Source organism: Alternaria novae-zelandiae, assembly GCF_023758075.1.
Source record: "Alternaria novae-zelandiae strain BMP 2774 chromosome Unknown scaffold_3, whole genome shotgun sequence".
In the NCBI taxonomy this organism is placed as follows: domain Eukaryota; kingdom Fungi; phylum Ascomycota; class Dothideomycetes; order Pleosporales; family Pleosporaceae; genus Alternaria; species Alternaria novae-zelandiae.
The window spans coordinates 440922-468481 of NW_026056963.1; the positions used below are offsets into that span (position 1 = coordinate 440922).

At 54.1% G+C, this 27560-nt stretch overlaps 9 protein-coding genes across 9 annotated transcripts; 4 read left to right on the forward strand and 5 right to left on the reverse strand.

Moving 5' to 3' along the window:
- Positions 1-3: 3 nt before the first annotated feature.
- J4E88_002127 (uncharacterized protein) lies at positions 4-3045 on the forward strand (the record flags this gene model as incomplete). Its single annotated transcript, XM_049395793.1, has 8 exons — positions 4-75; positions 126-201; positions 258-267; positions 317-519; positions 565-642; positions 703-1428; positions 1479-1490; positions 1760-3045. 8 exons carry the CDS (start codon positions 4-6, stop codon positions 3043-3045), a joined length of 2463 nt encoding a protein of 820 aa, XP_049258197.1.
- A 282-nt stretch (positions 3046-3327) lies between these two features.
- On the reverse strand, positions 3328-4181 carry J4E88_002128 (uncharacterized protein; the record flags this gene model as incomplete). Its single annotated transcript, XM_049395794.1, has 3 exons — positions 3328-3583; positions 3634-4114; positions 4169-4181. 3 exons carry the CDS (start codon positions 4179-4181, stop codon positions 3328-3330), a joined length of 750 nt encoding a protein of 249 aa, XP_049258198.1.
- Positions 4182-4728: 547 nt separating this feature from the next.
- On the forward strand, positions 4729-5743 carry J4E88_002129 (uncharacterized protein; the record flags this gene model as incomplete). The annotated part of the gene is made up of 3 exons (XM_049395795.1): positions 4729-4980; positions 5028-5330; positions 5378-5743. The coding sequence occupies 3 exons, from the start codon at positions 4729-4731 to the stop codon at positions 5741-5743; spliced, it is 921 nt and encodes a 306-aa protein (XP_049258199.1).
- A 257-nt stretch (positions 5744-6000) lies between these two features.
- Positions 6001-7676, forward strand: J4E88_002130 (uncharacterized protein; the record flags this gene model as incomplete). Its single annotated transcript, XM_049395796.1, has 2 exons — positions 6001-6298; positions 6346-7676. 2 exons carry the CDS (start codon positions 6001-6003, stop codon positions 7674-7676), a joined length of 1629 nt encoding a protein of 542 aa, XP_049258200.1.
- Positions 7677-8125: 449 nt separating this feature from the next.
- J4E88_002131 (uncharacterized protein) lies at positions 8126-10892 on the reverse strand (the record flags this gene model as incomplete). Its single annotated transcript, XM_049395797.1, has 2 exons — positions 8126-10797; positions 10853-10892. 2 exons carry the CDS (start codon positions 10890-10892, stop codon positions 8126-8128), a joined length of 2712 nt encoding a protein of 903 aa, XP_049258201.1.
- A 2200-nt stretch (positions 10893-13092) lies between these two features.
- On the forward strand, positions 13093-13769 carry J4E88_002132 (uncharacterized protein; the record flags this gene model as incomplete). Its single annotated transcript, XM_049395798.1, has 2 exons — positions 13093-13384; positions 13435-13769. The coding sequence occupies 2 exons, from the start codon at positions 13093-13095 to the stop codon at positions 13767-13769; spliced, it is 627 nt and encodes a 208-aa protein (XP_049258202.1).
- A 2717-nt stretch (positions 13770-16486) lies between these two features.
- Positions 16487-17953, reverse strand: J4E88_002133 (uncharacterized protein; the record flags this gene model as incomplete). The annotated part of the gene is made up of 4 exons (XM_049395799.1): positions 16487-17124; positions 17178-17351; positions 17413-17737; positions 17798-17953. 4 exons carry the CDS (start codon positions 17951-17953, stop codon positions 16487-16489), a joined length of 1293 nt encoding a protein of 430 aa, XP_049258203.1.
- Positions 17954-18948: 995 nt separating this feature from the next.
- On the reverse strand, positions 18949-22101 carry J4E88_002134 (uncharacterized protein; the record flags this gene model as incomplete). Its single annotated transcript, XM_049395800.1, has 6 exons — positions 18949-19433; positions 19488-20295; positions 20348-20940; positions 20990-21156; positions 21202-21853; positions 21903-22101. The coding sequence occupies 6 exons, from the start codon at positions 22099-22101 to the stop codon at positions 18949-18951; spliced, it is 2904 nt and encodes a 967-aa protein (XP_049258204.1).
- A 2586-nt stretch (positions 22102-24687) lies between these two features.
- J4E88_002135 (uncharacterized protein) lies at positions 24688-26442 on the reverse strand (the record flags this gene model as incomplete). The annotated part of the gene is made up of 3 exons (XM_049395801.1): positions 24688-25956; positions 26003-26311; positions 26362-26442. 3 exons carry the CDS (start codon positions 26440-26442, stop codon positions 24688-24690), a joined length of 1659 nt encoding a protein of 552 aa, XP_049258205.1.
- Between the last annotated feature and the right edge of the window lie 1118 nt (positions 26443-27560).

The following is a 27560-nucleotide window of genomic DNA, read 5'->3' on the forward strand; positions in this document are numbered from 1 at the left end:
CTAATGTCGTCAGTTCAGTTCACAGCCCTGATACGTCTCCCGTTCATCCGGGGTGACTTTGAAGATCCTCCGCAGGTAAAGTAGCATCTGTCCGCGTCTCCGGGGCTCATCTGACCGCGACATAGGCGCAATGGGATGCTGAGAGAGACCGCCAACTATGGAAGGTTATTTCCAAGTCTTCCAAGACCAGTGATCTGAACTGTAAGTATCCAGGATTCAATCCAAAACCATCTCAAAGAAGTACTAATCTATCGTAGGGGTCGAATTGTATGTACATACAGGCTACGCACTGCATCAGCCTCACTGACCGTGACAGGGCCGACAAGTTTCAAGTTCCACCAACCTTTCTTCTTCAGCAAGCTGCATGGCTATACGAGCGACATCTAGACCACGTTCGTAACCAAATGAAAAAAGTCAGCATCTCGAATGCTGCCCCGTCATCTTCGCCGACTGGTGGTAGCACGCTGACTGCTGTGGGTGGGGTTGCGATGCGAAGGGGTGGTAGTGCCGGATCTGGAGGTACGTAAAACATCAGCATCATTTGATCTTGCTGACTAAATGTAGCTGGGAGGACCACATCCGCGTTAGCAGGACGCTCGAAGGACAGTCCGAGTCTGCGTGGCGCAGAGGTGGTTATACCCGGTGAGTCTCTCGACAAGCATCTTAGATGCCACAGTAGACATGTTTTCTGACATATTTTAGCACCTTCGCTCTCGAGGACACCGTCTACCACCACGATCACTCAATCCCGGGCACTTACTCAAGCACCAGCTCGAACTTTGTCTACACGCTCTACTCAGCGACCTAACTTGACAAGTAGAAGGTCTGAAGATCGGGCGAATGCACCAATCTCACCACCCAATTATCGAAATCACGAAGCAGCATCTCCAGACATTCCCGATTCGTCGTCCTCGAGCTCATCATCGCTATCAGATACTGATCATCCAGCGCATCGAAGCCAACTCTTTAAGCGCCCTCCGCGTTTCCAGCAGAAGAAACCGCGAGAGCTTTCGACGTTTGAGGAAGGAGACGGAACGCAAGAGATTGACGATTCAGGCTCACACGAGACAAGTCTACCCTTTGCAACCGTCAAGACACGACCCAGCAATAGCAAGTACGCGCAAGACTCACGCTTCCGAGCTAGTAGCAGCAAGGAGCAAAAGGTTCTGCAACCTGCCCGCGCAAGGAATGCTCCGCCCGTCAGACAAACGTCTATGGACGTACAGTCGATCGCGACCACAGAGACGGCGTCGTCAATGACCAGCTCTGGCGGTCCTCCCTCAGCGGCAAAGAGTCCTATGAGCCCTGCCTCGGACCACCGCGCGGCGCTAGGCCGACTCGGTAGTCCACGACGTGGAGGACTGCGATCCAGAAAGGAAGGTAGTGAAGGCACGCCGAGTATGGGCAGCAGCTTTAGTGACATCGATGGTGAGTCCTGGGATTATCCACCTTTAGATTGATATACTCACATCGGACAGATGCAGGTATCAGTCAGTCGGCTCTAGAGGAAGCGCTGTTGAGCAACATGCAGCATGGGAGGATGAGTACACTTAGTCGCATGTCGAAGTGGTAGGCGTGACGGGAGTGACTTGGTACGGTTCTTCGGACGCGATGGATCTCTTTCACTTCTACTACGACTCTTATTGTGTGCCGCTCGAGTTGAATCTATTGTGCAAGGCGGCAGTCTTGGCACTACTCTATCAACTTCGATTGCTACTCGCCATCCACAAACACCACTCTTACTACTAACTAAAGTCAGCTCACATAGGTCTAGTTGCCGACGCGATCGCTTCTCGCTCGTTAAAGCCCGTAGCAATGCCGCCACCACCCATCATCCTAGTAACAGACCACTCCACCACTCCCCCAACAGCCACACGCTACACATTCGGCCGCAACGACATCGAATTCCCCATCGCTTACAGGCGCATCAAATCCCTGCTCACCCACCCACCATGTCCTCACCACCCTCAATACCTCTGGCCCTGCGACGCCTGCGAGTCCGCCTTCATCACAAAATACTGGAAATGCGCTGCCACGCTCCTCGACTACTTCGCAGACTTCCACCCCATCGACACGCCCCTCATGCAATCGATCTGGTTTTACCTGCTGGATATCTGGCAAGAAAGCGCGCACATCCTTCCCTACGAAACCGTACTTGACGAAACCATCGAACACAGCGCCGCACTCATTGGCGTGGCGCGCGCCAGAGACTTTGAGAAAGCAGTCCGCGACACCATTACTTTGTTTGAAGTTACGATCTGGGGCCGGAGAACAGAGGCGGATTCGTGGGATCAGGTTATCTATGATCCGAGGGGTGAGGCTATGTGTCCTGTGGGTGAATATGACACAGGTCCCTGGGTTAGTGGTGTGAAGCCCTGGAACCAGTTTCTGGGCGAGGGAGGAATGGGTGTTGCGGCGCCGTGGTCTGCTGCTGCTTCAACTCCGACTTCACAAGACAATACAAACGGAGATGGAGGTGAAGCCATGAATGTCGAAGAAGAGAGAACAACAACACGCTACATCCCCCACCCCGCCATCGCCCTAATAGAAGGCCACACCGCGCGCTCCCGCCTCCTCGCCAATTCCTTCTACGCAAAACAAAAGCTCACACCCCCTCAATACAACGCCGCCCTCGCAGACTACGAAGCACACACCGTCGTCCTGCCTTCCAAGCGCGGCGAGCCCCACACATATACCTCGCGCTTCACGGGCCGCGAAACTACATACACGTTATCCAACGGCGCGCCGCCGATCATGCGCTACGAGGGGCTCGGCGACCCGCAGTTGGAACTTGCGGTTCCGGACGGAGATTGGAATCTGATGGATGAGTGTGTGGCTAGTTGTAGGGGGGTTACGGCGTATGTGGGTGTTAGTGGGGCAGATGAAGATGAGGAGGATGAGGATATGGTGGATAGTGAGGATGAGTTGGTGCCGTTTGATATGTGGACTGTGGTTGAGAAGGGAGGTGGAGGAGGGGGACGGGGCGAGGTGTTGGATTTGGGAGGCACTGGAGGTATGTTCGAGACTTGGTATGCGGAGGAATGAGACTGGATTGGTACGAGTATCGTAAGCGTATTGTCTGAATACTTGCGTTATATCAATCAACTCCATAGGATAGTCATTTGGAATATAGTTATGGTTGAAGTATATTTGCTGTATGTGCATATGTACAATACTAGCATTAACTCGCGCGCTATAGCAAGGTATTATGTTCGTTCATTACAAAATCAAATCGTGGATATCGTCGCGTAAAAGATCAGTTTTCCTCCATATGGTCCTTGTTGGGCCTCACCCACTTCGACCACTTCATCCTCGTTTAATATCAGTTTATGGAGAGTAATCCCTGGGCTTGCGCTGGGACTCGGTATCCAAGAAGCTACCCCGGCTGCGGTTCGACTTGGTAGAGCGGCTTCGGCGCATGCTGGAAGAGCGATCACCGCCGAGACGGCCTCCCAGGCAGAACATGACCGTGGCGAGGAAGTAGCAGGCGACGGCGGCCCAGGTGAAACCCATGAGGTATTTGCCGATGCTAGCTTCGAAGCCGGCGGAGCGGAAGGCATCGCGGCCCTTGACTACCCATGCGCTGATGTTTGTTAGTTGAAGTACTTTAGCTGTCGATATGTATAGACTTACGTCATGAGAGCTGCGGCCAGGGTCTGGAAGAAGAGAGCGACAAACGTCATCAACGAAGAGAGATATCCTCCAAGACGGCTGCAGAGCGCAAGGAGACCGGAGATGAGGGCAATGGCAGCGAAGAAGAGAGCAATCAGGTAAAAAGCAAACATGAAGCGAGACAGATAGTAGTACATGTGGGTACCGATGAACTGCTCGGGGATGTTTTCCTGGGTGCCAAAGTTCCTAGGAGGGTCGAATGGCAGCGCTGGGACAGGTGAGCCGCAGTTGGCATTGTTGCCGGAGTCAGGGTCAGCGCCGCAGATGGCGAAGAAGGTCCATCGCGATGGGTTTCGTGCGTTGGGGATGCCGCCGGTGGTGGCCTCGAGGAAGTAGAACTTGGTGAGAGGAGCCTTGTTGACGCCGCCGGTGAGGATGGTCAGGAATTGGAAGAGCAGGCCTCCAGCGACCAGGATCAGCGAGCCGAAAGCGAGGAGAGGTCCTGAAGGTGTGTTAGCAGATGCGCAATCGACTTAGGAAGCGACGGCCAACGTACTAGCTACAGCCATGGTGTGTGGTACCCAAAAGAGTCGTCGTCGCAAGGGTGTAGGTTATTAAGATTAGGATGCACGATAATGGTGCGATTACAGAGGATGGTTCGACGTGGCTAGCTGCGTTTCAAACGCGCGACGAAAAGAGGCCTGGCAAGCTTGTTTATGAGGTGCGGCCAAGCGGGTGACGTAGTGCACCTGTGAATCGGCTCTTTGTTGGCGTCGTCGACTAGCTCCCTCATCGCACAGGGTTACGGCACTATCGCGCGCGCTTTGCATCATCCCGAGGCTGCTCGACACGCCCAAGCAACCAGAGGGTCCGCGGCTTGTCTGCAAACACGCTGGCGGATGCGACGGATCGTGACGGAGGGCTTTAATGTGTGTGCAAGTGCGTGATGTGTTCGGCACGTGAAGAGATGGGCGGAGAGATGCAGGGATGGCGTCCTTCCTCGGATAGTAGCGAGATCCGCAGTGTGAGCAGTGGATCCTGGCCATCGAGGAGCTCGGGCTGCCCGACACCAACAATCTGCCGCATCGTGCCTTGGAACTTGAAGCCATCACCGCCATGTCGACTGCTGTGTGGCCGCCCATCGATGACGCCCGCCTCTCCCACGAGCAGGCAGAGTCACAAGCGCGCGAGCTCGAGTGGCTGCTGGTGCAACTCCGCGAGACGCTGCAGTCGCTCAAGGCTGGCCTGGAGGAGTGCGCTGCCCTGCTTGCGCCGTCGGAGAATGGCTCGACACTTGTGCTGACTTCGGTGCGCTCCGAGAGTCTCAAGGGCCTCATTACTCGCGTGGGCACGCGCATCACCAAAGGCGTACGTCCTCCACTCTCCGTCCCCATGCAGCAGCTCACACCGTGTAGAACGTCAAGCTCCGCCTCGCAAGCCTCCCACCGCCCAAAGGCTCCCTGACGTACGACCTCGCCATATCCGCTGCACCGCATGCGCCGACGCTCGTTGTGCCCCAGCTCACCTCGATTCGGACCTCCATCAACAGCTGCCTCGACGTCATCGACGTGGCTACCTGGGGCGGCGATGCCACCAATGCCAACTTCGTCTCCGGGCAACTACAGCTGCTGCACGATCACATACTGGAAGCGCAAGCTGCGCTGAAGGGCTACTCGGATGTCCAGCCGTCGTGGTGGGAGAATCCCGTCGACGACAAGGTAGGCTGCACCTGAGCACCCAACACGGGCACTGCTGACAATCACAGACATTCGACCCTCCACTGCCAGCGAATGTGTCCTTCCACCTGTTCGTCTTCGATGCCGCCCTCGTTCTCGAAATCCGCACTCTCGAGCCACACAACGCCGGCGACAGCACGTCGCTCACCGGCTTCAGCATCCGCAACACCTTTGCATCAGCACTTGGCGGGGCACGAGCACCTGCGCACGATGAGGCCGACCGCACATTCAAGTACAAGGACCACGACGTCCGCGTGAAAGAGAAAATTCGAGTGGAGAGCCAAGACCCCGCTCTGATATCCGCATCGGCAAAGCTCAACGCCTTAGGACACAGTGTGATGTTGAGCCGAAAAGCGCTCAACATAGTCATGGGTCGAGACGAGCAGATGGACTAACTCCGCGCAAGTCTGACAGCAGTCAATTGCACCATCGACCATTGGGCGGAACAACCACTCATATTTCGCCTTTTTCCGCGGGAATGCCCTAGTGCGATCGCGCCATATCGGCTCGTCGCTATCGGAACAAATAATGTGCCACGCGCATTATCAACACCGCCGAGGAGTAACCGCATCGACGATTGCCTCTACTCATATTACTGCCCCGCCTTCGTGGAATTCGAAGTTGCTCAGATTTATCCTCTGCATACTTCATCATGGCGCCAGCACTTCTTACCGCGGTAGACGCCACATCCCACATCCACCTTATAGTTGGATCCAACCCACTAGCAGGCGCACGATGCGCACGATCAATAGAGGTTGGCGCGAAACCAATACTGCTCGCGCCCGAAGACTCCACACTCCACTATGGACTTGTCAAGAGGATTGAGACGGGCGAAGTAAAGTGGCTAAATCGGAGTTTCAAAGACGACGACTTGACTACGCTGGGACGGGAGGAGGTGGACAGTGTAGTAGACGCTGTATTTGTTACTGCGGGCGGAAAACATACATCAGGTACGTGACATGAGAGTATGTCTCGAATTCACTCTAATTCGCCACAGCAACCCACATCTCGAGTCTTTGCCGGAGACTGCGTATACCAGTCAACGTCGCCGATGCGCCGAACCTCTGCTCATTCACCCTCCTCTCCACACATTCCGACGGCCCTCTACAGATCGGTATCACAACATCTGGAAAGGGATGCAAGCTCTCTGCAAGGATAAAGAGGGAGATTGCGGCGTCACTTCCACCGCGGCTGGGTGATGCAGTGGAGAGGTTAGGCACACTGCGGCGACGCATATGGGAAGAAGATCATGCGGCAGAATTGTCGCAAGATCTAGAGGCAGAAGAAGAAGACAGCGGGCAGCCAGCAACCTTCAATAAGCTGATCATGGAGGAGAGCAAGGAAGCTGCACGGGGACGTCGCATGCGCTGGCTCTCACAGATATGCGAGTACTGGCCTCTACGTCGTCTCGCCGGTATCACAGATGCAGACGTCGACATGCTGTTCCGCGAGTTCGCCAGCAGCAGCCCCTCCAAGGTCGGACCCACCGCCACCACAGCGGCACGGCGGCCAGGTCGTATCATACTGGCAGGCTCCGGCCCTGGTAATCCCGACCTTCTCACCCGCGCAGCACACAAAGCCATACTCTCCGCCGACCTCATCCTCGCCGACAAGCTCGTCCCCGCACCCATCCTCGACCTCGTACCCCGCCGCGCAACCGTCCACATCGCACGAAAGTTCCCCGGAAATGCCGACAAAGCGCAAGAAGAGCTCCTAGAGCTAGGTCTGGAAGGCCTGAAAGCCGGCAAAGTAGTCGTGCGGATAAAGCAAGGCGACCCATACATCTACGGCCGTGGCGGCGAAGAATACGACTTCTTCCGCGAGCACGGCTTCATACCCAGTGTGCTACCGGGTATCACCAGCGCCCTAAGCGCCCCTCTCTTCGCCGCCATACCCGCCACACACCGCGGCATTGCCGACCAAGTCCTCATCTGCACCGGCACCGGCCGCAAAGGCGCCCCCCTCGATCCACCCGAATTCGTAGCCTCCCGCACCCTCGTCCTCCTCATGTCTCTCCACCGTCTCTCTGCCCTGGTCGAAAGTCTAGTCGGCAAAGCATACCCCGCCGATCTCCCCGTCGCCGTACTAGAACGCGCTTCATGTCCTGATCAGAGAGTCATTAGGACGACGTTGGAACATGTGTGTGCGGCAGTTGAAGAGGAAGGCAGCAGACCGCCTGGTCTCCTGGTCGTGGGCAACGCGTGCAAGGTGCTTATGAAGTATGAGCAGAAGTGGGTTGTGGAGGAGGGGTTCCATGGCTTGGATAATCTGGGTGGCGATGGCGAGTTGGAGATTAGTAGACTTGCTGAGGCGGCTATTGCTGCGTAGGTAGTAGTTGTGAAGAAATTCAAATTTGATACCACATGAAAGATCTTGGAGAAACAATGTGTTGATATATGCAATTCTTGTCTTGATGTCTCTATGCATTCAACGTTCTCATAAATTACCAGGCTCAAATCTTGCCTATCCGTATACACATCGTTGACCTCTGAGGAGGAAGACTCCGCTTCCTACAACCCCTCGTCTATATCGCTCTCATTATTACCATACTATACATTCCGTGAACTTCGTTCTATTCAAAAAGTTCTTTGCGCCGTCGTGCCAAATGCCGTGATACCCATGAATCCGTAATGTGGAAAACAAAATATCCTCCAAACGCCGATGCTAAAAGTCGATTTTGTTGTGTGAAACTCGTGAAATACGAGTATAAGTGTGTGTGATCGTGAAATGCGTTTCGTTCGTCGTGTACGATCGTTGCTGTCAGAAGGGAAAGGACCCTATACCTGACTCGTCCAGCTCTTCCTCTTGTTGTTGTTCTGCTCTTCCCAGATAACAAGCTCGCGACCACTCCTCTCTCCACCGCGATGCACGCGATCGATGCCGAGATGCTCGAGACCATCGCGGCCGACGTGAATACCGAAGCCGTAGCGAATCTTCTGTGGGTCGGTGTAGGAGTTGTGCTTCTCGTTCTTGCGTTCTTTCCTCGTCTTCTTATCGCCTAGAGCGGGTTCCGCAGCTGGCTCGTTGCGCAGGTTGTTGCGGGAAGGACGGACGAGAGAGAGGGCGGATCGGGCCCATGTGCGTTCCGCGTAGGTGGATCCCATTAGTCTTGCGACGAGCTCGGGCTTTGTCTGTGGGCGGGAGAAGGCGCGGTCAGCGAGGATGGGGGATTGGTAGACCCAGCTGATTATCTCGGAGAGCGTGTTGCTGCGGTGGGGAAGGGCGGCTCGGCGACGGCCTGGGATGAGAGCGAGGAGGCTGACGCCGTAGAGGGCGAGGAAGAAGCAGAGTGCGTAGTATCCTGCGAGCTCCGCTGCCACACGGACCACGTCGTCGTTGCCGTAGTATTGCGTCCAGAAGCAGCCTCCAGCGAGGATGGGCAGAGTGCAGGATGTCAACGAGACAAAGGAGAGAACAGCTGTTTGCCAGTGTTTGTTCTCGAGTGCCGCCAAAGTGGCGGAGAAAGGTAGGCGGCAGGCATAGTCGACCAGAAGAGAAGCCTCAGCGGTAGCTCCGCCTTTGGAGGAGAGCGCCATGTAGGGCTGAAGGACCCGAAGAGAGTAATCCAGAGATAACAAAGCCAAGAAGAGGAAGTTGGCGATCAGAGCCGGAATGAAGGAGTAGAGGAAGTTTGACGCGGAGAAGCCGTCTGCGCCAGTGCGAGCGAAGACCTGGGGTAGGAATCCAAGGCGGACGGCGCTGTTGACAAAACTAACAACGAAGAAAGCGACCAGCAATACAGCGGCAATGACGATCCACGCAATGACCGAAGTGTCCTTCAGGTACCAGGGAAGAAATCGTAGTCGCACGCTGGGGTTGCGGATGTCGGTGCGGATGGTGAAGTCGTTGCCCTGGGTCGGGTCGAGGTTGCTGCGCTCAGCTCCCTTCTCAGTGATACGTCCCTCTTGGACTGAGAACCTCCGAATTCCAGCACCCTCTTCGCCGATACCGTAGAAAACGTCGCTGGGCCTGGTTGTAGTCGTCCAATATCCAATGCGGTCTGCGCGGTTGCTAACCAGATGCCAGTCGCCCTTCTCAAATGTCTCAGAGTTGTTGTAGTCCGTAAGGTTGTTCGAGCGCTCAAGAAGCGAGATGATGTCGGCGAGAGATCGAGGGTCCCATTTCAGGCCAGTCGGGTTGCGGGTCAGGAAGAGCAGCATGTAGATCAACACGGCAATCAACAGGATGTAGAGGACAACGACGGTCCAGACAACGCCCTGAACGGCTACCCATCGCCAGACACTGCGGCCAACGTCATATCGTACGTTGTAGGCGGAAGCAAGAAGGGGTATTGTCCAAGTAAACAGCCATGATACGAAGAAGAAAACACCGACACCGGGATGTCCGGCGCGGAAATGCTCAAAGTTAGGCCATACGAACTGCATTGGGTACAGTCGGAGGAAGACAGCCTCAGAGCGCATGTGGAAAGAGTCCGAAGCCATGGAGATGAAAGGGATGAGGCGCTGGGTAGCGGTCTGGATCTGGATGAGCCATAGAAGTAGGAGCATTCCTAGGAGGGTTGGGAGGTATTCGAAGACAAAGTAGCGGTTGTCGCCAAATGCGTTGTAGTCCCACAGGCCGTTGCCATCGTCGCGGTTGGAGTAGACGGCTGAAAAGATCAAGGCTGCAAGCATTAGAAGACACAAGAAGATGTACAGGCCTAGCCAGAATGGGCGAAGGATAGCCGGGAGGAAGTGCAGTGGCGCATGTTGGGTATGTGCGACGAAGACGTCGTTTTGTGTCCGGGAAGGGGATGGTGAATGTTGGGGCCTGTACTGTTGGGTTGGGTGATGTGGGTCGTAAGGCTGTGTGGTGGCCATGGGTGCTGGGGCTTTTGCAAGCGGTGTCGACGAATTCCTCAAGGGCTTCCGTGGTATTTGTTGAGACATCCTTTGTTGTGTCCGCTGTTCCTGCGCCATGTATCCCAGGCCATTGTCGTGGACAATCCTGTCGACGGGGTAGTCATCTTCGTCGTCCTCTGGTCGGACCTCTGGGTATATTCTCGATCCTCGGACCTCTTCGTCGCGTGTGAGTTGGTCGATGGCGAATCGAATGTAGGGTGTGGTATCCTGGCCGGGTGTGGTCACCTGGGATTCGGCGTCCATGTTGTATGATTGAGAGCGCCTCGCGTCTCGCGTGTCTGGTCTCGACTCCTCTGCGATGGTAGACACAGCAGGCGATTGAGGGCGTCCGTGTGTGAAGGAAGGCTGAGGCTGCTGTCTCGGGACACCAACACCTCGCAGAGACGTTATCGGGATGTCAGTGTGTGGCACCAACTGCTCATGACTCTGTGCCGGTGTGCGGGAGGAAGGCGGTGTCTGGTAGAGAGGCCTGCGCTCGTCGCTCGAACTGGACGCGTGCTCTGACGCGCTGTAGTAGCCCTCAGAAGCAGCGAGGGAAGCAGCAACGCTCTGCTGTGAGGTTTGATGGGATAGTTGAGGCTGCGAGACTGGCACCTCTGTCAGCATGATGCGTGTCTGGGATGGCTGGTGCAGCTCACCTACCGTTGGTTTGCTTGAGTTGGAATTCAGGCTCCACACTCATATCTTCTTCGGTACACTAATCAAGTGGAGCTGTTCAGGAATGTAGCATTATGAAGATATTTTGGCGGTGGGAGTGGATAAGTTTTCTACTCGAGATGGCGGGTGCGTGCAACTGTCTACCAACCACCCGAATATGCGGAGGCTGGTCTCATCACGGCTGGGATCACACTGGCGCGACGCATGTATCAAGTACTCGTTGGAACCGGGAATGAACAAGTTTCTCGCGTCTACCACATATCATTCGCCGGATCATGTTGCGGTATGCTTGCTGTGTTGTCACTCGAGATAGCTGCCATGCTTCCCCGCGACGATGATGTACTAGCGCCAGCCGCCAGCCTCAGACGAGACCGGGAGGCTCGTGCGCACGACACGTCCATTTCAACGCGACATCCCCACGGCGAACTCCATCATGGTCCCTGGTACACATCAAGCAATGCTTCTTAGCTACATTCTTTACCACGAAGTATCTTGCAACAACTTTTTGCGACAACTTTCTTCTGTAATGATCCTGCCTACTCTTTTCACCTGCCGTCCCGGTCAATCAAACTTACCTAGGTAGTCTTCAGCCATCACAAACGCTTCACTCGGGGCCGACTCTAATGATTTTACAAACCGTGGAGCTGCCTGCTCTTGAACACTCCGATAACACAGCCCGCCTGGACTGATGTGTCGACCGCGATTCCACGCTTAGCCTCCTAGCCTATTCCGGCAAGCGCAGTGCGCTGTTCACTGCTCAGGTTCCACATGGATATCAGTCTGGACTTAGATGTTCCAACTACGTAATACTGTCTCTACTTGATGCCCGCGCCATCTGGAGTACCGCCACAAACTTTTATTGACCTCAGCCGTCGGGAGCGGAACGAATCCGCCAAGCGAACTCTTTACAGCTGGGGTACCCGAGCAGCCGCATTGTCTCCCTAGCTCGGCGAACACACGTCTTGTCGCATCATGTCGCGAGTCCGTATCTGCGGAAACGACTTCTCAGACCCCGGTCAAACTCCAGAAACCTCTCGGGGCAACGTTGGCTCCTGCTGACATCCTGTGGGGTCGGCGCGGGCTGCTGTTGAGAAACGGCCCCATGCCCTAAGCGCGGCCTGGTAGTCATTTCGATTAAAGACGCCACCAAAAGGGGATGATTTTGCGATTGCAACTCAGCTCCGCCGCCTTAGGTGGGCCTGAGGTTTAACGCTGGTCATTTGATCGAGTGTCTCAAGAGAATGAAGACAATGAGCTTATATCTCGTCATGTCTTGTAGCAAGTGTGGTAAGGCCATCATAGCATCGCGTGTACTTTCCGTCATACACACCGTTCCTCCCGCGATGGGAAAATGCTGTGCTGAGGCTCTGGCGCTCAGATCGATCCCTGCCACGGGGTACGGGTCGGGCTCTAGGCTCGTCAATCCTTCGCTTACTTCCCTTCAGCTGCTAACGCGAAGTATGAACAAGCTTCTGACATGCCACCAAAATACATCACATATCGCAAGCCACCATAGGGCAGAGGGTCTACCATACCCCATTCGATCACGCGCCGTGTTCAATTGGTGGGTGTTGTATGCGGTGTCTTCCTGCGGTGTCACCGATCAGGTAACGCCTCGTTCAGGCGTTCCTTGTGCGTGCTTGGAGACATGGAGATACATGTTTGTCGGAGTCCGTGTGCTGTTCATCGCTGAAGTAGCTGCTCTTTGCCCCGTTCTTTGCGATCTCCACTGTCTTCTTTCTAGTGTTGGCTGCGTTTACTCTTGCTTGATCTCATCTTTGCTTTTGCGCCGTTGGGTTCGCAATAATACACTTCCCTTGGACAGACATATCCAAAGGCTTCATTAATATAGGACGTACCCTCAGCATGTCTAACTCATCATTCTACGACTTTCACTGCCCGACCGGCGGCAAGTGGTAAGGAAGATCTCAGACTTCAGAGCGGCGCAGATACTGACAGACTCTAGGTATGCTTGCTCTACTGGAAGCAAATTCGTCGGTTGCTGCGGAGCTGATCCTTGTGTCAACGGCTGCCAGCAAGGAAACATCCGTGCCGGTGGCTACAACATCTCACATTATGGCGAATGGCCAGGCGCCTCTTGTGCACAAGGCAGCGATTTCTACACATGCAGCGCAGGAGACTCTTTCTGGGGATGCTGCAAGACAAATCCATGCGCAGCGACCCCACCGGCTACATGCGCCTCGGGAGACCTAACACCTGCCTTCATGGGTCTGTCAGAACAATTCAGCTTTTATGCCTCAGATGTCCCGAGCCCAACCCCAAGCGAAACATCAACTGGAAGCCCCTCGAAGAATAACACTGGCGCCATTGCCGGCGGAGTTGTTGGAGGTGTCGCCGCTCTTGCCATCATCGGACTGATTGCCTTCTTTATCCTCCGCAAAAGACGCAACAAGAAGTCTACCGAAGGCGAAATGGGCGCAGCAGCCATGGTGCCAATGATGAACAACGAGAAGCACGATCACAACAGGCACTCATCACACTTCGACGGCCAATCACGTACGTTCTCCTCGTTGATCCATCTCATAGTATGCTAACATCCCCGATAGCACCTCCCACATATACCTCGCCTGTCCAAGATCCTTACCAGCAAAACTACCCAACCAAGGGCCAGCAATCATACGTCCAATACGCCAGCCACGCGAGCGAACCCCAGGAGCTCCCGGCAGAGGTTTCTTCGACCAACCGATACTCTGAACTTCCCGCCGGCGCATCGGATCTTGTAGACACTCGGCGATTCTCCGAGCTGCCTGCCGAGGCGCGGCCTGGCCCTTCTGAGCTGGAGTCACCGCAGAGTTCACCTATGCCGGTGCAAGGCGAATTCTCCAGCGACAGGACGAAGCGCGCCAGCCGAGCTCAAGGGCTGGGCGTGATGACCGAATAACTGTTGTCGTCGAGGATTTAGTCCTGTGAAGATACCCTCGTCAGAGGGAAGGTAATGTGCATTCGCTTTATGTTATTGTAATTGGGAGGTCCCGTTATAATCTGTACTCGCGTATCATACCCATTCTTACCCACGAAATGTATATATACCATCTAACAATAACGATGTTGAAAACGCAGTGAACCGAGGTTGGTGTGTATTGAGATTGCGCATCTCCTTTCTTCACACAAGGCTGCTTCGGGGCTTACTCTTACCTAATCCGACGTGCAGCTCCCCCGTGCCACATTTAGAACACCAAGACCGCCTTCCTCTTCGTGTCTTGTAACCAGGCGTTCAGCAGCTTTTGGAGCATTTTCCTCCATATTACCCCCCCGCGATTACCACGAAACGTGATAGTGTGTCCCGTCCAAATGTGCAACCCACAACCTTGGAAGCTTCCTCACCGGACCTAAACGTCCAGTTCCTCGATGCATCTCCATGCGCGCATGCGACCACGCGGCAGCCACCGTCTTACCCCGACGACCCCTCACGCCACCTCACACCTTCCATTATAAACATCAGCCCCAAGATCTGCCCATCTCTAATTTCACGATCCTCCCCTCTCCCCATCCGTCAGCATGGCGCGCCGTCGCAGTGGCCAAATATTTGGCACAGCAGGCAGTGCCAAGTAAATACGTATGAACAACGTCAGATTTCTTACTCTCAGGTAACACCCGAGCAATACCGGCCCCTATTACATGACTGCATATGCACATGTTCGGGGTATCTTTGCCCTGAGTACCACGGAAAAAGATGTGGCGAGTGAGAAGTTCGGCTAAGAGTAGCATCTTACTACAGTGATGGCTGAGCCGCAGGGCGGCGTTTGGGTCGAAGCGTGTGCTTTTGGGGTCTGGATTAGGTTGCAATGCAATTTCCTCGTGGTCTTTACTATCGACCGTTAGATTCGTGGTTTGAAGCTCACTGATCTTGTTGCTCGTCGCTTGGACTCGCTTTTGAGATTTACTAGACAGAGCTCAGCCTCGTCATCCCAAACTATGCCGGCTAGCCTTCTTGAGCGACAAGTCTTCTCGCCTTCCTGCCCTGCTGGAGGTACGTGGTGGTCGTGCGGCTACGGAACGTAAGTTGAAAAGTTTACTTGTCATGCTTCCAAGAGCTAACACAGTGCCAGTTTCTTCGTTGGCTGTTGCGCAAGAGACCCGTGCGAAATCACTTGTGCACAAGGAAACTTGTACCCCGGTGCCTTCGATCCAACATCGTATGGAGATTTCCCGGACGCTACGTGTGGGACCGGGAGTAAATTCTACACTTGCGCCGCTGGTGGTAAGTCATAAAGCATCATTAGGCTTTGGGTCTATCCAAGATTCTTTAGCCAACTAGCCAACACATTGTATTGTTTGAACGCCATATTTACATAGTGTAGAAACCTTCTGGGGATGTTGTAAAACGAATGCATGCGCGCAGTCCGGTTGTCCAGATGGTGATCTAGAACCTGCAATTCTCAATCGCGAAGACTTGCTCAGCGCATATCATGCGACTGGTGGTTTGAAGACAGACTCTGGACCATCACCGACGTCCACCTTCAATCATTATGCTTCAATCACAGTAGCCAACGTAGCCACGACATCCGCTACACCAACATCGAGTACCGCATCCCCATCAAATACTGCCCCAGCTGCAACCGAAGAGAAACTACCCGTTGCGGCCATAGCAGGTGGTGCAGCAGGGGGTACCTTCGCACTCGCCATAATTGCCGGCTTCGTAATCTGGTTCCTATGTTCCAAGAAAAGGAAAGCCAAGACGCGTGAGAAAGAGGATGGAGCAGAGCAAAGTCTAGATATCCTACCCATATGCGTCATGGCAGAGAATCGGCAGCCAGAGTCGACCGACTGTAAGTTCACCCCAATCAATCCCTTCAACAAACCTCAGTGAGCTATCTCACTAACCCATGAGAAATAGCACCACCATCGTACACCCCACCAACCCCAGGCCCCAACAACACCATTTACAGCCCCTTATCCCCTCTTGGTCATCACCCTCCCTCCTCAGTCTACTCCCAAGACACGAATTTCGCAGCATATGCACCCCGCGATCCAAACTATCCCGTTGAAACCCCCACTCACTACGACCACCAACACCGAACCTACCCGCATATCTGGCAACCGCCACCCCAAGAACTGCCACTTACAACGGTATCAACATCTTTCCCCACATCAGCGCTGACTAAAGCCCGTAATTCGATGTACGGAGATGTTCGGGGGCCATCTGAACTGCCAGGCGATGATGTGAGAAGCGAGTTGGATAGTGCAGGGCCAGAGTCGCCGGTGTTGGGCGGCATGTGGAAGGACGGTGGTGGTGGACGTGGGACTCAACGGCAGGGTTGGATGGCACCGAGGGACTGGGGGTTGCAGGACATGCACACGAAGAGAGATGTTTCGGATCAAGAAATGTCTAGAGAGAGAAAAGATGAAGGAGAGGGAGATATTGGAGTGCAAAGACTGGGCGTGCTAGATGCGATTGATGAGGAAGTAGACGGGAGGGGTGGGATAAATGGGAGGACTATTGAGATGAGAGAAGTTCGAGGGAGAAAACAAGAGGGAGGGTTTTTCTGAGGAGTGTAATTTTCTTCTAATCAGGCACGAGGATTGTCCTAATCAGGATCTTTGGCTTTTTCCGATCGTCTTATGAAGCCATGACTTTACCGTGCTAACCATCTCAGCTCAGAAAACAGTCCCATCACTCAGAATAACAATCGGACTACTCTTAGTCTGGGGCCTCTTCTCCTTCGCCACCTCTCTCCCCGCCTTCCACGTGCCTGCTTCCAGTAACTGCGCCATACTCAACTCGACTCCCTGCATCCTCTCCAGCACCAACTTATACAGCTTATCCACCAAGACCAGCGTCATCGCCCTCCACTCAACGATAGCATCATCGCCGGCAGCAAAAGACGGAAGTCCGCTTCCATCCGATGTAGCCTTGAGACCGCGCTCCAAAGACGCGGGTTTCAGTGTCAAAACGCCGAGGTCAACGAATAGACCACCATTGCGGTATTCGGGGAGGGCGGTCATAGAGGACATGTTCTTCCAGGATAAGGACAGGATGCGTGTGAAAGGGACGGTGAGAGAGTAAGCGAGCCATTGGGTTAGTTTGTGGAAGGGCTGGATGAAGGTGCTTTCGTCTGCGTTGGCATCTTTGGATTGCGTCTTCAGTGTGGACAAGGGCCATGCGTCGCCGAGGGCTTGGCCGTTTACTACGGTGCGGTCTTGGGGCCAGATGGGGATTAGCAGGTTTTGAAGGACATCCCAGAAGGTGAGGATGTCGAGAGTTGAGGGGTCAGAGGTGGTGGTTTTCATGTAGTCTGTTTTGGGTAGTTAGTTAATGGCATGGTGATGGCCTTGATAGGGGGCGTACCAACGACGTTTCCGGGACGGCCTTGTTCGCCGAAGATGGCGGGTTGGGAGAGAAGGGATTTTCCTAGACTGCGGAGGAGGCTGGCTCGGGAGTCGACGCCTAGCATGGGGTTGCTGGAGGAGATTTGGAAGCCTTCTGCGAGGGCCTCTGTCTTGAGGTCCTGGAGCCCCTTGCCTATACGCAGCTCAGTTAGCTGAGTCCATTTCAACCATCCTAGCATGGAGATGATACTTACCATCAACGATCGGCCCCCCATCATTCTTCGCAGCGAATCCCAAGCTCTTGAACATATACAAACTCGCTACTGCAATACCCTCACTCCTCTCATACTCCTTTCCCGCACCAGGTTCCACATATCGCCAATGGTCTCCAGCTCCAGCATCCAACAGTACCGAAACAAAGAAGAGATCGATCAGCCGACGCGTAATTTCAAGTTCGTCGCACCCATGCTTTTTCCATTCATCGAGGAGGTCGGCAATGCGGGGAACGCCGCCAACTTCAAAGTGCTGCCAGCGCCCGTGAGGTGGGATGGTGTGGAATTTGTCGGGGCCAAAGTCGCGCTTGTGAGTCTCGGATCAGCATATCTATGACATACAACTTCTTGGGATTAGAGAACAAACCTTGATGACAGAAGTCACATAATCCGCTGCTTCGCCCAGACGTTCCTCATGCACATCAAAGTGGCTCAGCTTGCCTGCTTCGGCAGCCTCTCCTACGATCTTAGCACGCTCTCGCACCGCGGAAAGGGAAAGTAGGTATTTGACTTTGTCGTCCATGTTTGTGTTGCTCAAGGATGAAGAGAAGTTTGTAGGTATGCCTTATGTCGAGGAGTAGGTGTTGTCAGGCAAGTGGGGTTTAGCGCCGCACTACACCGCTTGCACTGGCCCGAATTAGGTAGTTATGTGCTACGAGGACCACTTTTACGGAAGCAACTCGTGACCATGATAAGGGCGTCGGCGTTTGCCGATGGTCATGCTCTGTGAATAAGACGTGCTGACGACGATGATTTCGATTGCTTGACGATGCGCAGAAAGATAATTGCGTACAACAGATGAGTTGAGAATTGAGAATATACATTTCATTATGGGTTTTCGTCATCAGTTCGCTAGGCGGCGCAGCCAAGCTTAGGATAATAGCCGCTGTGTCCATGTCTACGAATATCGGAGAGGAGTCAGCTATACACTCTCTTCTCCTGCCAACTCTTCAGCTAGTGTTCTTATGCGACAATGTCATGGTTGCACCATTCCATACCCTGCCCAAAATCCGATACCGTCTCCTGCTCGTAACAACCACAAAGCCGCGTAAACAAATGCGTCCTTTTGGTCGCGAAAAAGAAACAATAGAATCAGACCTCCCTAACTATAGAGGCCGAACAGCCCGACGAGGAGCGACTGCCATCAATATGCATCAGCGCCCCACCGAGATGAAGGTAGCCGACAAAGGAAGAGAGAAAATGTAGAGAGGAGCCTGGTATCCCAGATGCAAGCGCGCTGGAGCAAGATACGATCGAAGACTCGCCCAAAGTTACCCGAAGGTGAAATAAGTGAACCTCAAATGATTGGTACACCAACGCTTTCCGATGGCATGCCATGCGCAAGAGGTATCAAATCCAGGAATTGCCAGAGACGAAGGAAACCCAAAAGCAGGTGCCACAGAGACCCAGGACTGCTTTTGAAGTGGTATGTTGAGACTAAAGGAAATACCGTGGTATCGGATGCGGCGTTGGTCATTAATGTAAGGTCAATAGAAGCGTAGAAAGGTATTAGTGAAATCAATCGTCGCTGTTGAGTGATCGCCCAGGATCGCTCGTCTGTGGTGTGCGCAGCTGAGAGGAGCTACCGAAACTAGACAACTGCTTCTCGGGCTCCTTATGGCTGTTGGGCTTTCGTTTGAAGAAGCTCATAATCTTCCCCGTCGTTGTCTTCCTGCCGGGGCTAGAGCATGTAGGCGAGGTAGTCGTCGAGTCGCTGTTCGGAGGAGGCACCAGTGAGTCCGGCATAACTTCCCTCAGCGGAGCCCGTCCGTCCGCGTCGCCGTTCCTAACATCCCGAGGGCGTCGCTTGGTGCTCACGTGTCGCCACCAGCTTGAGTCGCGCGACACATCTGAGCGTGTGGCGTTACTGTCAGCACTCAACTTGTTGCCGGTGTCCCATTGCTGCAGCTTTGAGCCATCAAAGTTTCCATTTGCCGCCTGAGAGAGATCGACCTGGGAGTGGCTTTGTGACGACGGCTGTTGCGCGGGGTAAGGGTCGAGAACTTTTCCATAATTAGCTCATATGCCATGACGGGTCTGAAGTGATGTTTACTCACCTTGACTACGCCTGGCCTGGGAAGGAGCTGTGACTGGCCTAACACCAAGAGACTCCCTCTCCTTCTTTGGTGACGAAGACCTCGTCAAAGTGTCCTTACGGTCAGTCTTTGACCGATCGTCAGAACCTGAAGCTTGCCCTTTCTGTTCGGACGAGTTTGGTGTCTGAGTCACCAGGATCGCAGTGAGGCTGGGGTCTCTACTTCCTCGTCTCGACGAAGTGGCATTCTCAGCAGAGCTCATGGCTCTTTGGCCAGGAACAGCGGTCGTTGAAGATCGCCTTGAACTTTTGTCAATAATCGAAGAGGATCTTCGTGATTCAGCTGTCGCAGCTTGAATGGAGCGTATGGAGCCTGTCGATCCTCGTCGAGCCGCTTCTTCGGGGGAAATGGTCTTAATGGCACTCAGAGGTATCTTTATAGCGGGCTTGCTAGGCCCTCCAGACAAAGGACTTGGGCTCGGATCGACGGTGAAACCAGATGACAGGTAACCAAGATTCATACTCTTGCTTTTCCTTTTTCTCTGTCGCTCTTCATCGATCTTGCTCTCCCAAACACCCTTATTGATCAGGATCTCGTCGACAGCAAAGCGCATCGCCGGTAAGATGTCCGTGACGGCTTCGAAGAGCGGCCGGGCGAAGATGTTCATGAAACCAATCTGGGATTCGCCAAGTTTGATGACGTCTTCCCGAACAGGTGGGCCACCAAACAGACATGATGGCATAGCCAGCTCCTCTTCCATGAGTCCTTGGTTGCTAAATTCGTCTGTCAGGATGTTGGCCCACCTGGCAGCGGTGTCAAATTTGCGAGCCTAAAGAATGTCAGCTTGCAGTGCGCCAGAAAGACAAGAACTCAAAACATACCACGTTGCAGATATCTGCGCACTTGATGAGCAGTCCACATGTCAGGTCCTTTTGTTCTTCCTGTACTTTGGCACTCCATCCGTCGACCACGCCCTTGTCATGGGCAACCTTCTGCTGCAGGTTACCCAGGTCGCTCATGTACTTGAAATGGAGGCCCATGTCTGTCGCAAGTATATTGTTGATCATGAGCTTGCGCATCGCAGCATCATTGAATGCGCTCGGCCAATAACGGCGTAATATTTGGGAGTAAGCAGCGCAGTGGAATGATTCTAGGACGGATCGATCGTTGTACAATTGCGCTAGCGGTGCGTTCAATGCGACTAGAAAAGCGTTGTTGACTCCTGGATGGCCAACATCATGTCCAATGGCGGATATCAGAAGGGTAAGCGCGTCAAAGGGCTTGAGGAGCTCAGCGATTGGCGATTTCGGGGTGGACGTGTTGGACGAATCCGAAGGATAAGGAGGCAGGGTGCCGATTCGGACGAGGAAGTGGAAGAGAGCCTGGAGCACGTCGACAACGTGACGGAAGTTGTGGTACTTGACGAACTCGTTGTAGGCAGTACGGCTGGCCAAGAGAAAGACGATCATCTCGTCTACGAATCGGTCAGCAAGTAGCAGGTTTCTGGCATAAGCCGCACTTGCCTTCGGTTATCGCCCATCTTTCTAATTCGGGCATTTGTAGTGCATGCTTGAGCATGACGAAAGCGCCATAGAGAAGCTCGTCATCGGTGTAGTCGTGCGCGGAGAAGGCCCAAGTACCGATGGCAGCTTCAACGACGATTTGGCGATCTACGTCGAGATGGAAATCCCTACTCAAGTCAGTGGCGGGTCGCATAGTCACCGTTTGTACATACGTAGATTCAAGCGAGTCGCCTACTGTCTCCGGATTACAGATACCAGTCATGAGATTCGACACCATCGCCTCGCGCAGATATGCGTAAGGTTTTGTGTCGTCTACTCCGACCCAAGACAGCTTCCGATTGCGCTTAGTAGTCAGAAAGCTTGCTTCTTCTCGAGAGAACTCTTTCTGTAACCGATAGGCATGGACGGCTAAGCCAAGCATGCGATCCCTTGACATTGGACTCGTCAGGACGTCAACAGCGCCGGCATCCAGGTATCGCGTCAACCGAACAGTGTCGCCGAGTGAGAAAGACACTTGTAGTCCCGGCGAGGGCAACGGACCAGCTGAGGACGGCTCTTCAGTGCCCAGACCCGACAACATGACGACAGGTACGACGAGTTTGGAGAAGTTTCGCGACGAGATCTCGGAGGATATGTGGGTGAGTAGGTGCATGGCGTATATATCGTCGGGTTCGCTCGTATCTAAACGTGTGAGGCGCGAGGATGTAGGCGAGGGCGTGCGCGGCTCGCGGGAAAGGCGCTTCATGCGCTGTTCTTCGTCGTATGGGATATCTATTATGACGAACGTAGGAATGCTGGCTTTGGTACACTCGACGAGCTGGGTGATCTTCTGTAGGCAGGCCCTGCCGGTGCTGCAGATGTGTACTACGAAGTGTGTTAGTAAAGGCGTGGGCGCGGGAAGAGGACGGACTACCTTCGTTGGAAATGGACAGCATCGCCTCGACATTGTCGTGCACTTCGCGCGGCGACGTCTTGCCGATAGCAAAGTAGCTCTGTCCTACATTGCCAGTCGTGGTTCGCGCGACGAGCGACTTGGACAGCGTCTCCTTCCGCACGTGCTCGTCGTTGGCCCGCCGGTCAATGTAGACAACATTGCACGCGCCATGTTCCATTGTCTCCGCCTATGTGCGGCGACCAGACAGCACTGGTCTCCAGCGCAGAGGGGAGGTTGTTGGGGAGGTGTCGCAAAATGGGGAGGACGGGTGGTCGCAGAGAGACGTCTGAACGGGTCGGACAGCGTCACGGGAGAGTGCGAGGCGGAAGCGTGGTGGATGGGGTGCAGCCGAGGGCCAATTGGCGGTCGTGAGCGCAGTGGCAGTGGACACAGGAGAGCAGCGGACAGAGTCGAGCGTCCAGAAGCGTGGGGGAGCGCAGAGATGGGACGGCGGGAGTGCGCCGGTTGGTCTGAGATGCACTCTGAAACGACGACGTCGGTGGAAGCCCCAGGGAACCCGGCGAGGCGGCGAGCGGCAGCCAGTGCACACGACACTAGAGTGCAGTGTTTATTGTATACGAGGAAAGCGCAACGGGTGGATGCGACGAGGAAGGCGGGAAGCGACGTGGGAGGGCAGGCGCGACGGCGGGCGGGTGCTGGGCGCGGCTGCCTCTTGGTGTCTCTCACTCGGCGCGCGCGCAGCGGGACGTGTCGAGACTCGAGCAGCGCAGCGGGCGTCCTCAGGCGATGGCTCGCAGCGTGTTTGGGGAGCGTCTTGAGCGTCTTCAGGGCGCGGGTGAGGGTTGTAGAAGCATGCAGGGGCTCTAGCGGTCCTCGGTGTGTCGCATGAGCGGCACTGCTATGGGCTGCACGCTGAGCAGCATCGGGCGCACACGGTCGAGGGCAGTGAGGGCGTGGACGAGACGGGCAGAAGTCGGCTATAGGAATCGAGCGTGGTGTGGTGGAGGAGAGCAGCGGGCCTGGTCTGGCTGATTGGATCTGGGATACTCGACAAAAAGAGGCAGGCGCACTGGTGGATCCAGCCTATCCATCCACGAACCGCCCGGCTCGAAGCCCCCAAGCCTTCTGGAAGCTTTCGCGCCGTCACAGCCAAATGCTATACGAGCGCTCCGCTGCGTCAACGTCAGCCCTGCACCTGCGCTTGGCCTAGGGCGCGCTTTCATTTGCCTCCCAACGTGATCAAAGTGCCAACGTCGCCGCGCCCGCCCACTAGCTGTCGCTGCGTGAAGTGCGAACCCAGAGAGCCAAGCTCACTCTGAAACGCTTCCCCAGGGGCGGCCCAGTTCCCGCCTGCGCTGCACTGATTACATACAGCACGCCCGCCCCAGCCAACTCAACCTGCTACTCGCTGTGCGCTGGCATCGCACGCCCGTCTGAATGGCTGCAGCATGCATCGCACGCCCCCCGCTGTTGCCACACAGCGTCGTCATCTGCCCGAGCAACCCCATCACGGCCCCATGCAGAAATATTCTGGAAACCGAAAGTGGCGACTCGCTGTCACGCCCTGCTGCTACTTGCCGATGCCTCGGGCACGCTATCCACGTAAGCAGCCTGGTCCGTGACCACCTCGCAGCCTTGCTCGCTCCATACACTGGATTCAGCAAGGAGCTGCCTTGACCCTGCCGAACAAACACACGATAAGGCCGTGAGGCTGCTGATCTAATTCTTGGTCAGCGGAATCCGGGGTCGTCGCCCACACGGCAGTGGCCTGCAAGTACATGACAAGTACTGACAAGCTCTGCCTGCACGACTCAGTCCGATCCCGGCGCAACTCTGATAGGCAGCTAACCTCCACAAATAGGACGGTTCTTTATAGCCTGCGGGCGTGCAGATGACTGCAAGCGGCGCCTTCGTCTGTGTTGGTACATCGCACGACCCTGCAAATACACGGCACGCATAGTACTACAAAGACCGTTCGCCATTGAGATCCACCAACGGCCCTTTAAGCCACAGACTACGGTCGACTATGTTTGAGATAGGAGAACCAACCCATTCAGCTGACATGCCACCAGGCGCCGGTTGCGCGTTGGACATGTTGACGTCCAATCGAACAATTCCGAGTCAGTTACATGTACCAAACACATGGTTCACTATCTCTGCCATGGCGCCGTCTATCTCGTCTACATCTTACACTGCACTCATACAGAGGTAAGGTGTGAATTGCGATCGCCACAGGTGCATCGTGAAGCTCCCAGTTTCCTTCCCACAATGGCTCACCAGATATGAATTTACCTGGGCATGGCTTTCGTGGTGACTGCATGGTGCCACGAGTATGTCCTTTTGCTCACTCATCACGTGGGTCAAGACCATATGTCTAGATAGCAACTTTCTCAGTACCGAAAGACGTCTTCAAATCCATGCCAACAGTCGGGCTGATACTCGGAACTCGCGACTCTAGTAACTGAAGGACTCTTTAGTATTGGGCTGCCGAAGGTCAAGACACCAAGACATTCTCGACCCTGAACTACCGTCTATCTTCGCATAGCCATCGACATTCATTGCATTCGGTACGATTCTGATGCCATTGTCACAGATAGGGAGGCGCAGTTATGTTGACCTCTCTGTTCGGGCCGCAGTTCGTCCGGCGTTCATGTGGGGAGCACTGGATTGCCGACATGTTCGGACTCCTGTGTCTTACCTCAGCGGGCACGTTTGCATGCTGGAAGTACTGCAACGTCGGTGGGATCAGAAAATGAATTCGACTGGCTTCATCCATGATAGATCATATTTCTCATTCCACACATTATATCGTGGCGGCGCTAACAACGTACTCATAATCCTTCCTCAACGGCACGATAACGCCCTGGTAGAACCTCTCCCTAAAGTCATCATTATCGAGACTAAACACCGAGGCCTCGAAATTGCAATGTATACACCTCTGCGTCGCATCCGCATAGTTCGGCAGTTCCCGCGTACGCAGCCCCTCCGCCAACCTAATTGCTATGAGATAGTCGGTGAATGCTGTACGGCTACCTGTTGCGTCGTCGAGATCCTCCTTGGTCACAAAGGTTTGCAGTGACTTACCGTACGAGATCTCTAGCAATGCGACGCCGAGAGCGAAGATGATGCTGTTCTTTATTATACGCATTCGTTGGCTGTGGGCCGGTGGTGCTGCCGCGGCGGGGAAGTCTCGGGATATGTATGGTTGATCGGATAGTACGGATTGGCTCAGCATGCAGATGTCGTTCAGGTCCCAAGTTTCTTCTAGCCACGGTGTGTTGTAGAGATGGTAGACAGCGGAGGCGAGTGTAAGAGCTAGGGTACACTTTTCCTTGATCTGGAAGCTCTGACTTTGCTTCTCAAGTAGCTGTTGCAGGCTCACGCGTTTGTCAGTGGTGCTAGCGTCTGGTAGTCTGAGAGTGTGGATGTGGTGTCTGGCCAGCTTGCTACTCATGACTCCCATGCAATGTGGGCTTGGGCAGTGTTGCAGTGTTGCGCAGAGATCGACGATATCTGGGGCCTTTTGAAGGCATTTCCAGTGGTCGTGTATTTTTGTGTTCGATTGGACGACGATGCTGGGAAGCAGTGAGGTGTTGCTTGGGGTTGTCGGGTCAATCACATCGATAGCCTCAATTTCTACCGGTATCGGCTTCCAGGAATTGACATGGCTAGCATGCGGTGATGCGAAGGTGAATACAAGCTTGAAGCTGGAAGGGCTGCCTGTTTCATCGTCTCTCTGTATGTCAAGCCGCAAATTTGCCTGATGTGTACATTGGCATTTACATCTCGTTGCCCACCGCGTGTTGAAAGCGTCGTATAGCTTCTCTGCCTGTTGTCGAAACTTCAGAAGATACTCGGTGTTGGCTTTGCGTCTTCTTTGAAGTCGTAGTGGCTCCAGCGCAATTGCTCCTGCAGTGAGGCTGGAAATGCGGCAGATGTCCTCTTCGATGGACGATAGCAGTTGCTTGTAGTGCTTCGTCTTGAGGCCTCCTTTTATACGTATCCAAGGATCGTTGAAGAATTTGTTCCGTGCTGCTGCATCAACATTTCCCGTTGGTGTAGTCCAAGGTGGCTGCGGCATCTTAGCAAGTGCTCCCATCTTTTCAGGATTTGCCCACCTGAAAGTTCTCGCATAGCTGCAACTTCCGCGCGAAGAGGTTGATTTTCTTGTTTAACTGCTTCACTGAAGACCTGAACGGTAGATAGTTGCTTCCTAATCGATTGCGCAGAGCATCGTTGAGGTCGGGATTCTCCCATGATGAGCTGTCATGATCTTCGAGTAGCTGACATACTTGAGCATCTGAAAGTGCCAATGGACTCAGAAGCTCTTCGCATGAGTTCCTGTATATGCAAGCGTTGGTTACAAAAGAAGCATGAAGCCACTCAAATGCTTCCTCGTACTTTTGCATACTTTTGATAGTTGAAAGCTGCAGTGTGTTAGTCATGATCTGCTTACTTCTCGCGTCTGATGTCATACGCCCTCAGCATAGTGCTCCAGAGCCACTATCACCAACGGCAGCGATCCCAAAACTACCCCAGCTACTTCGAACCCAGACATAGTTAGGGAGTTGCGAAGGCGCTAGTGGGATGAGCTGGCTGGTTCGGTGAAAAGACGGCAAAATAGTAGAATCTGTGGATGGAGACCGAGTAACGCAACAATGGCAGTTAATCACGGATGCGTTATATCGGTAGAAGAAGCTGAGTAGAGAAGGCTGCGACGAAGGTGCGGGCACGACGACCTCGGGATACTCAGCCTTGCGACTAGGCTCGAAGAGCTCTAGTCCCGAGGTCGTCAGCTGAACCACGTGGTGTCATGAACAACCTCGCGATCCTGGCGTCTCAGCCTTCTAATGGTGTCATCAACTTCAATTCTCATTTTGATCGGAGAGATGTCACTATACGAAGATGCATGAATCTGTCGCCCAAATCCACACTCATTGTGTCTCCATCTTCATTGCCTTTATCGGCGCACTCAGCTCTTCTTATCGCTGGGACGATCGAAATGCGACGCAAGATGCATTTGATAAGTACAGGCTTTGGGCTGGAAACGTGGGTGCCATGCACAGCGGTACTAGGTACGAGTCGTCTCTAGACTATAGGCTGAGAGAGTCTTCCTTCTACAAAGATCAGGTATCCCGCTTTCATCCCAAGTCTACACATGGAGGCTTACACAAGGCTTAGGTAGTGAGATTGATGCAGGATCTGCGTAGCTGTGTAAGACACTTTGCCCCTTCCCACTGTCACTCGTCATAGTCAATCCTCTCATGGACTAGGAACAATGGCTGATCGAACGCTCACGCATTAGCTGAACAAAGGTACCACAATTGCATTGTATGTGAATAAAAGAGATTGCTGATGGAAGCGTTGCTCAGCATCGAAAGCCGTTCGGATCGACAACATGGCGGCTCACGAATGCATAATCGAGAAATCCGAGCCTTCAGACACGGACGAAGATGAATCCGACTCGTCTGGTTCCCCATGGGAGGTCTCTTCCGACTCAGAAGTGGAGTATCCAAGCAAAGGGAAGCTGCCTCGACAGAAGCCAAATCGACCAGTCCCCGAACCAGTGAAGCCGACGTCAGTGGACCCTATTAATTTCATCATTGACTGTCTTTGGAGGCTACCCATTCGCAGTCCTGCCCCTATCGATCGCATGAAGAAGAAGTATATGGCTGA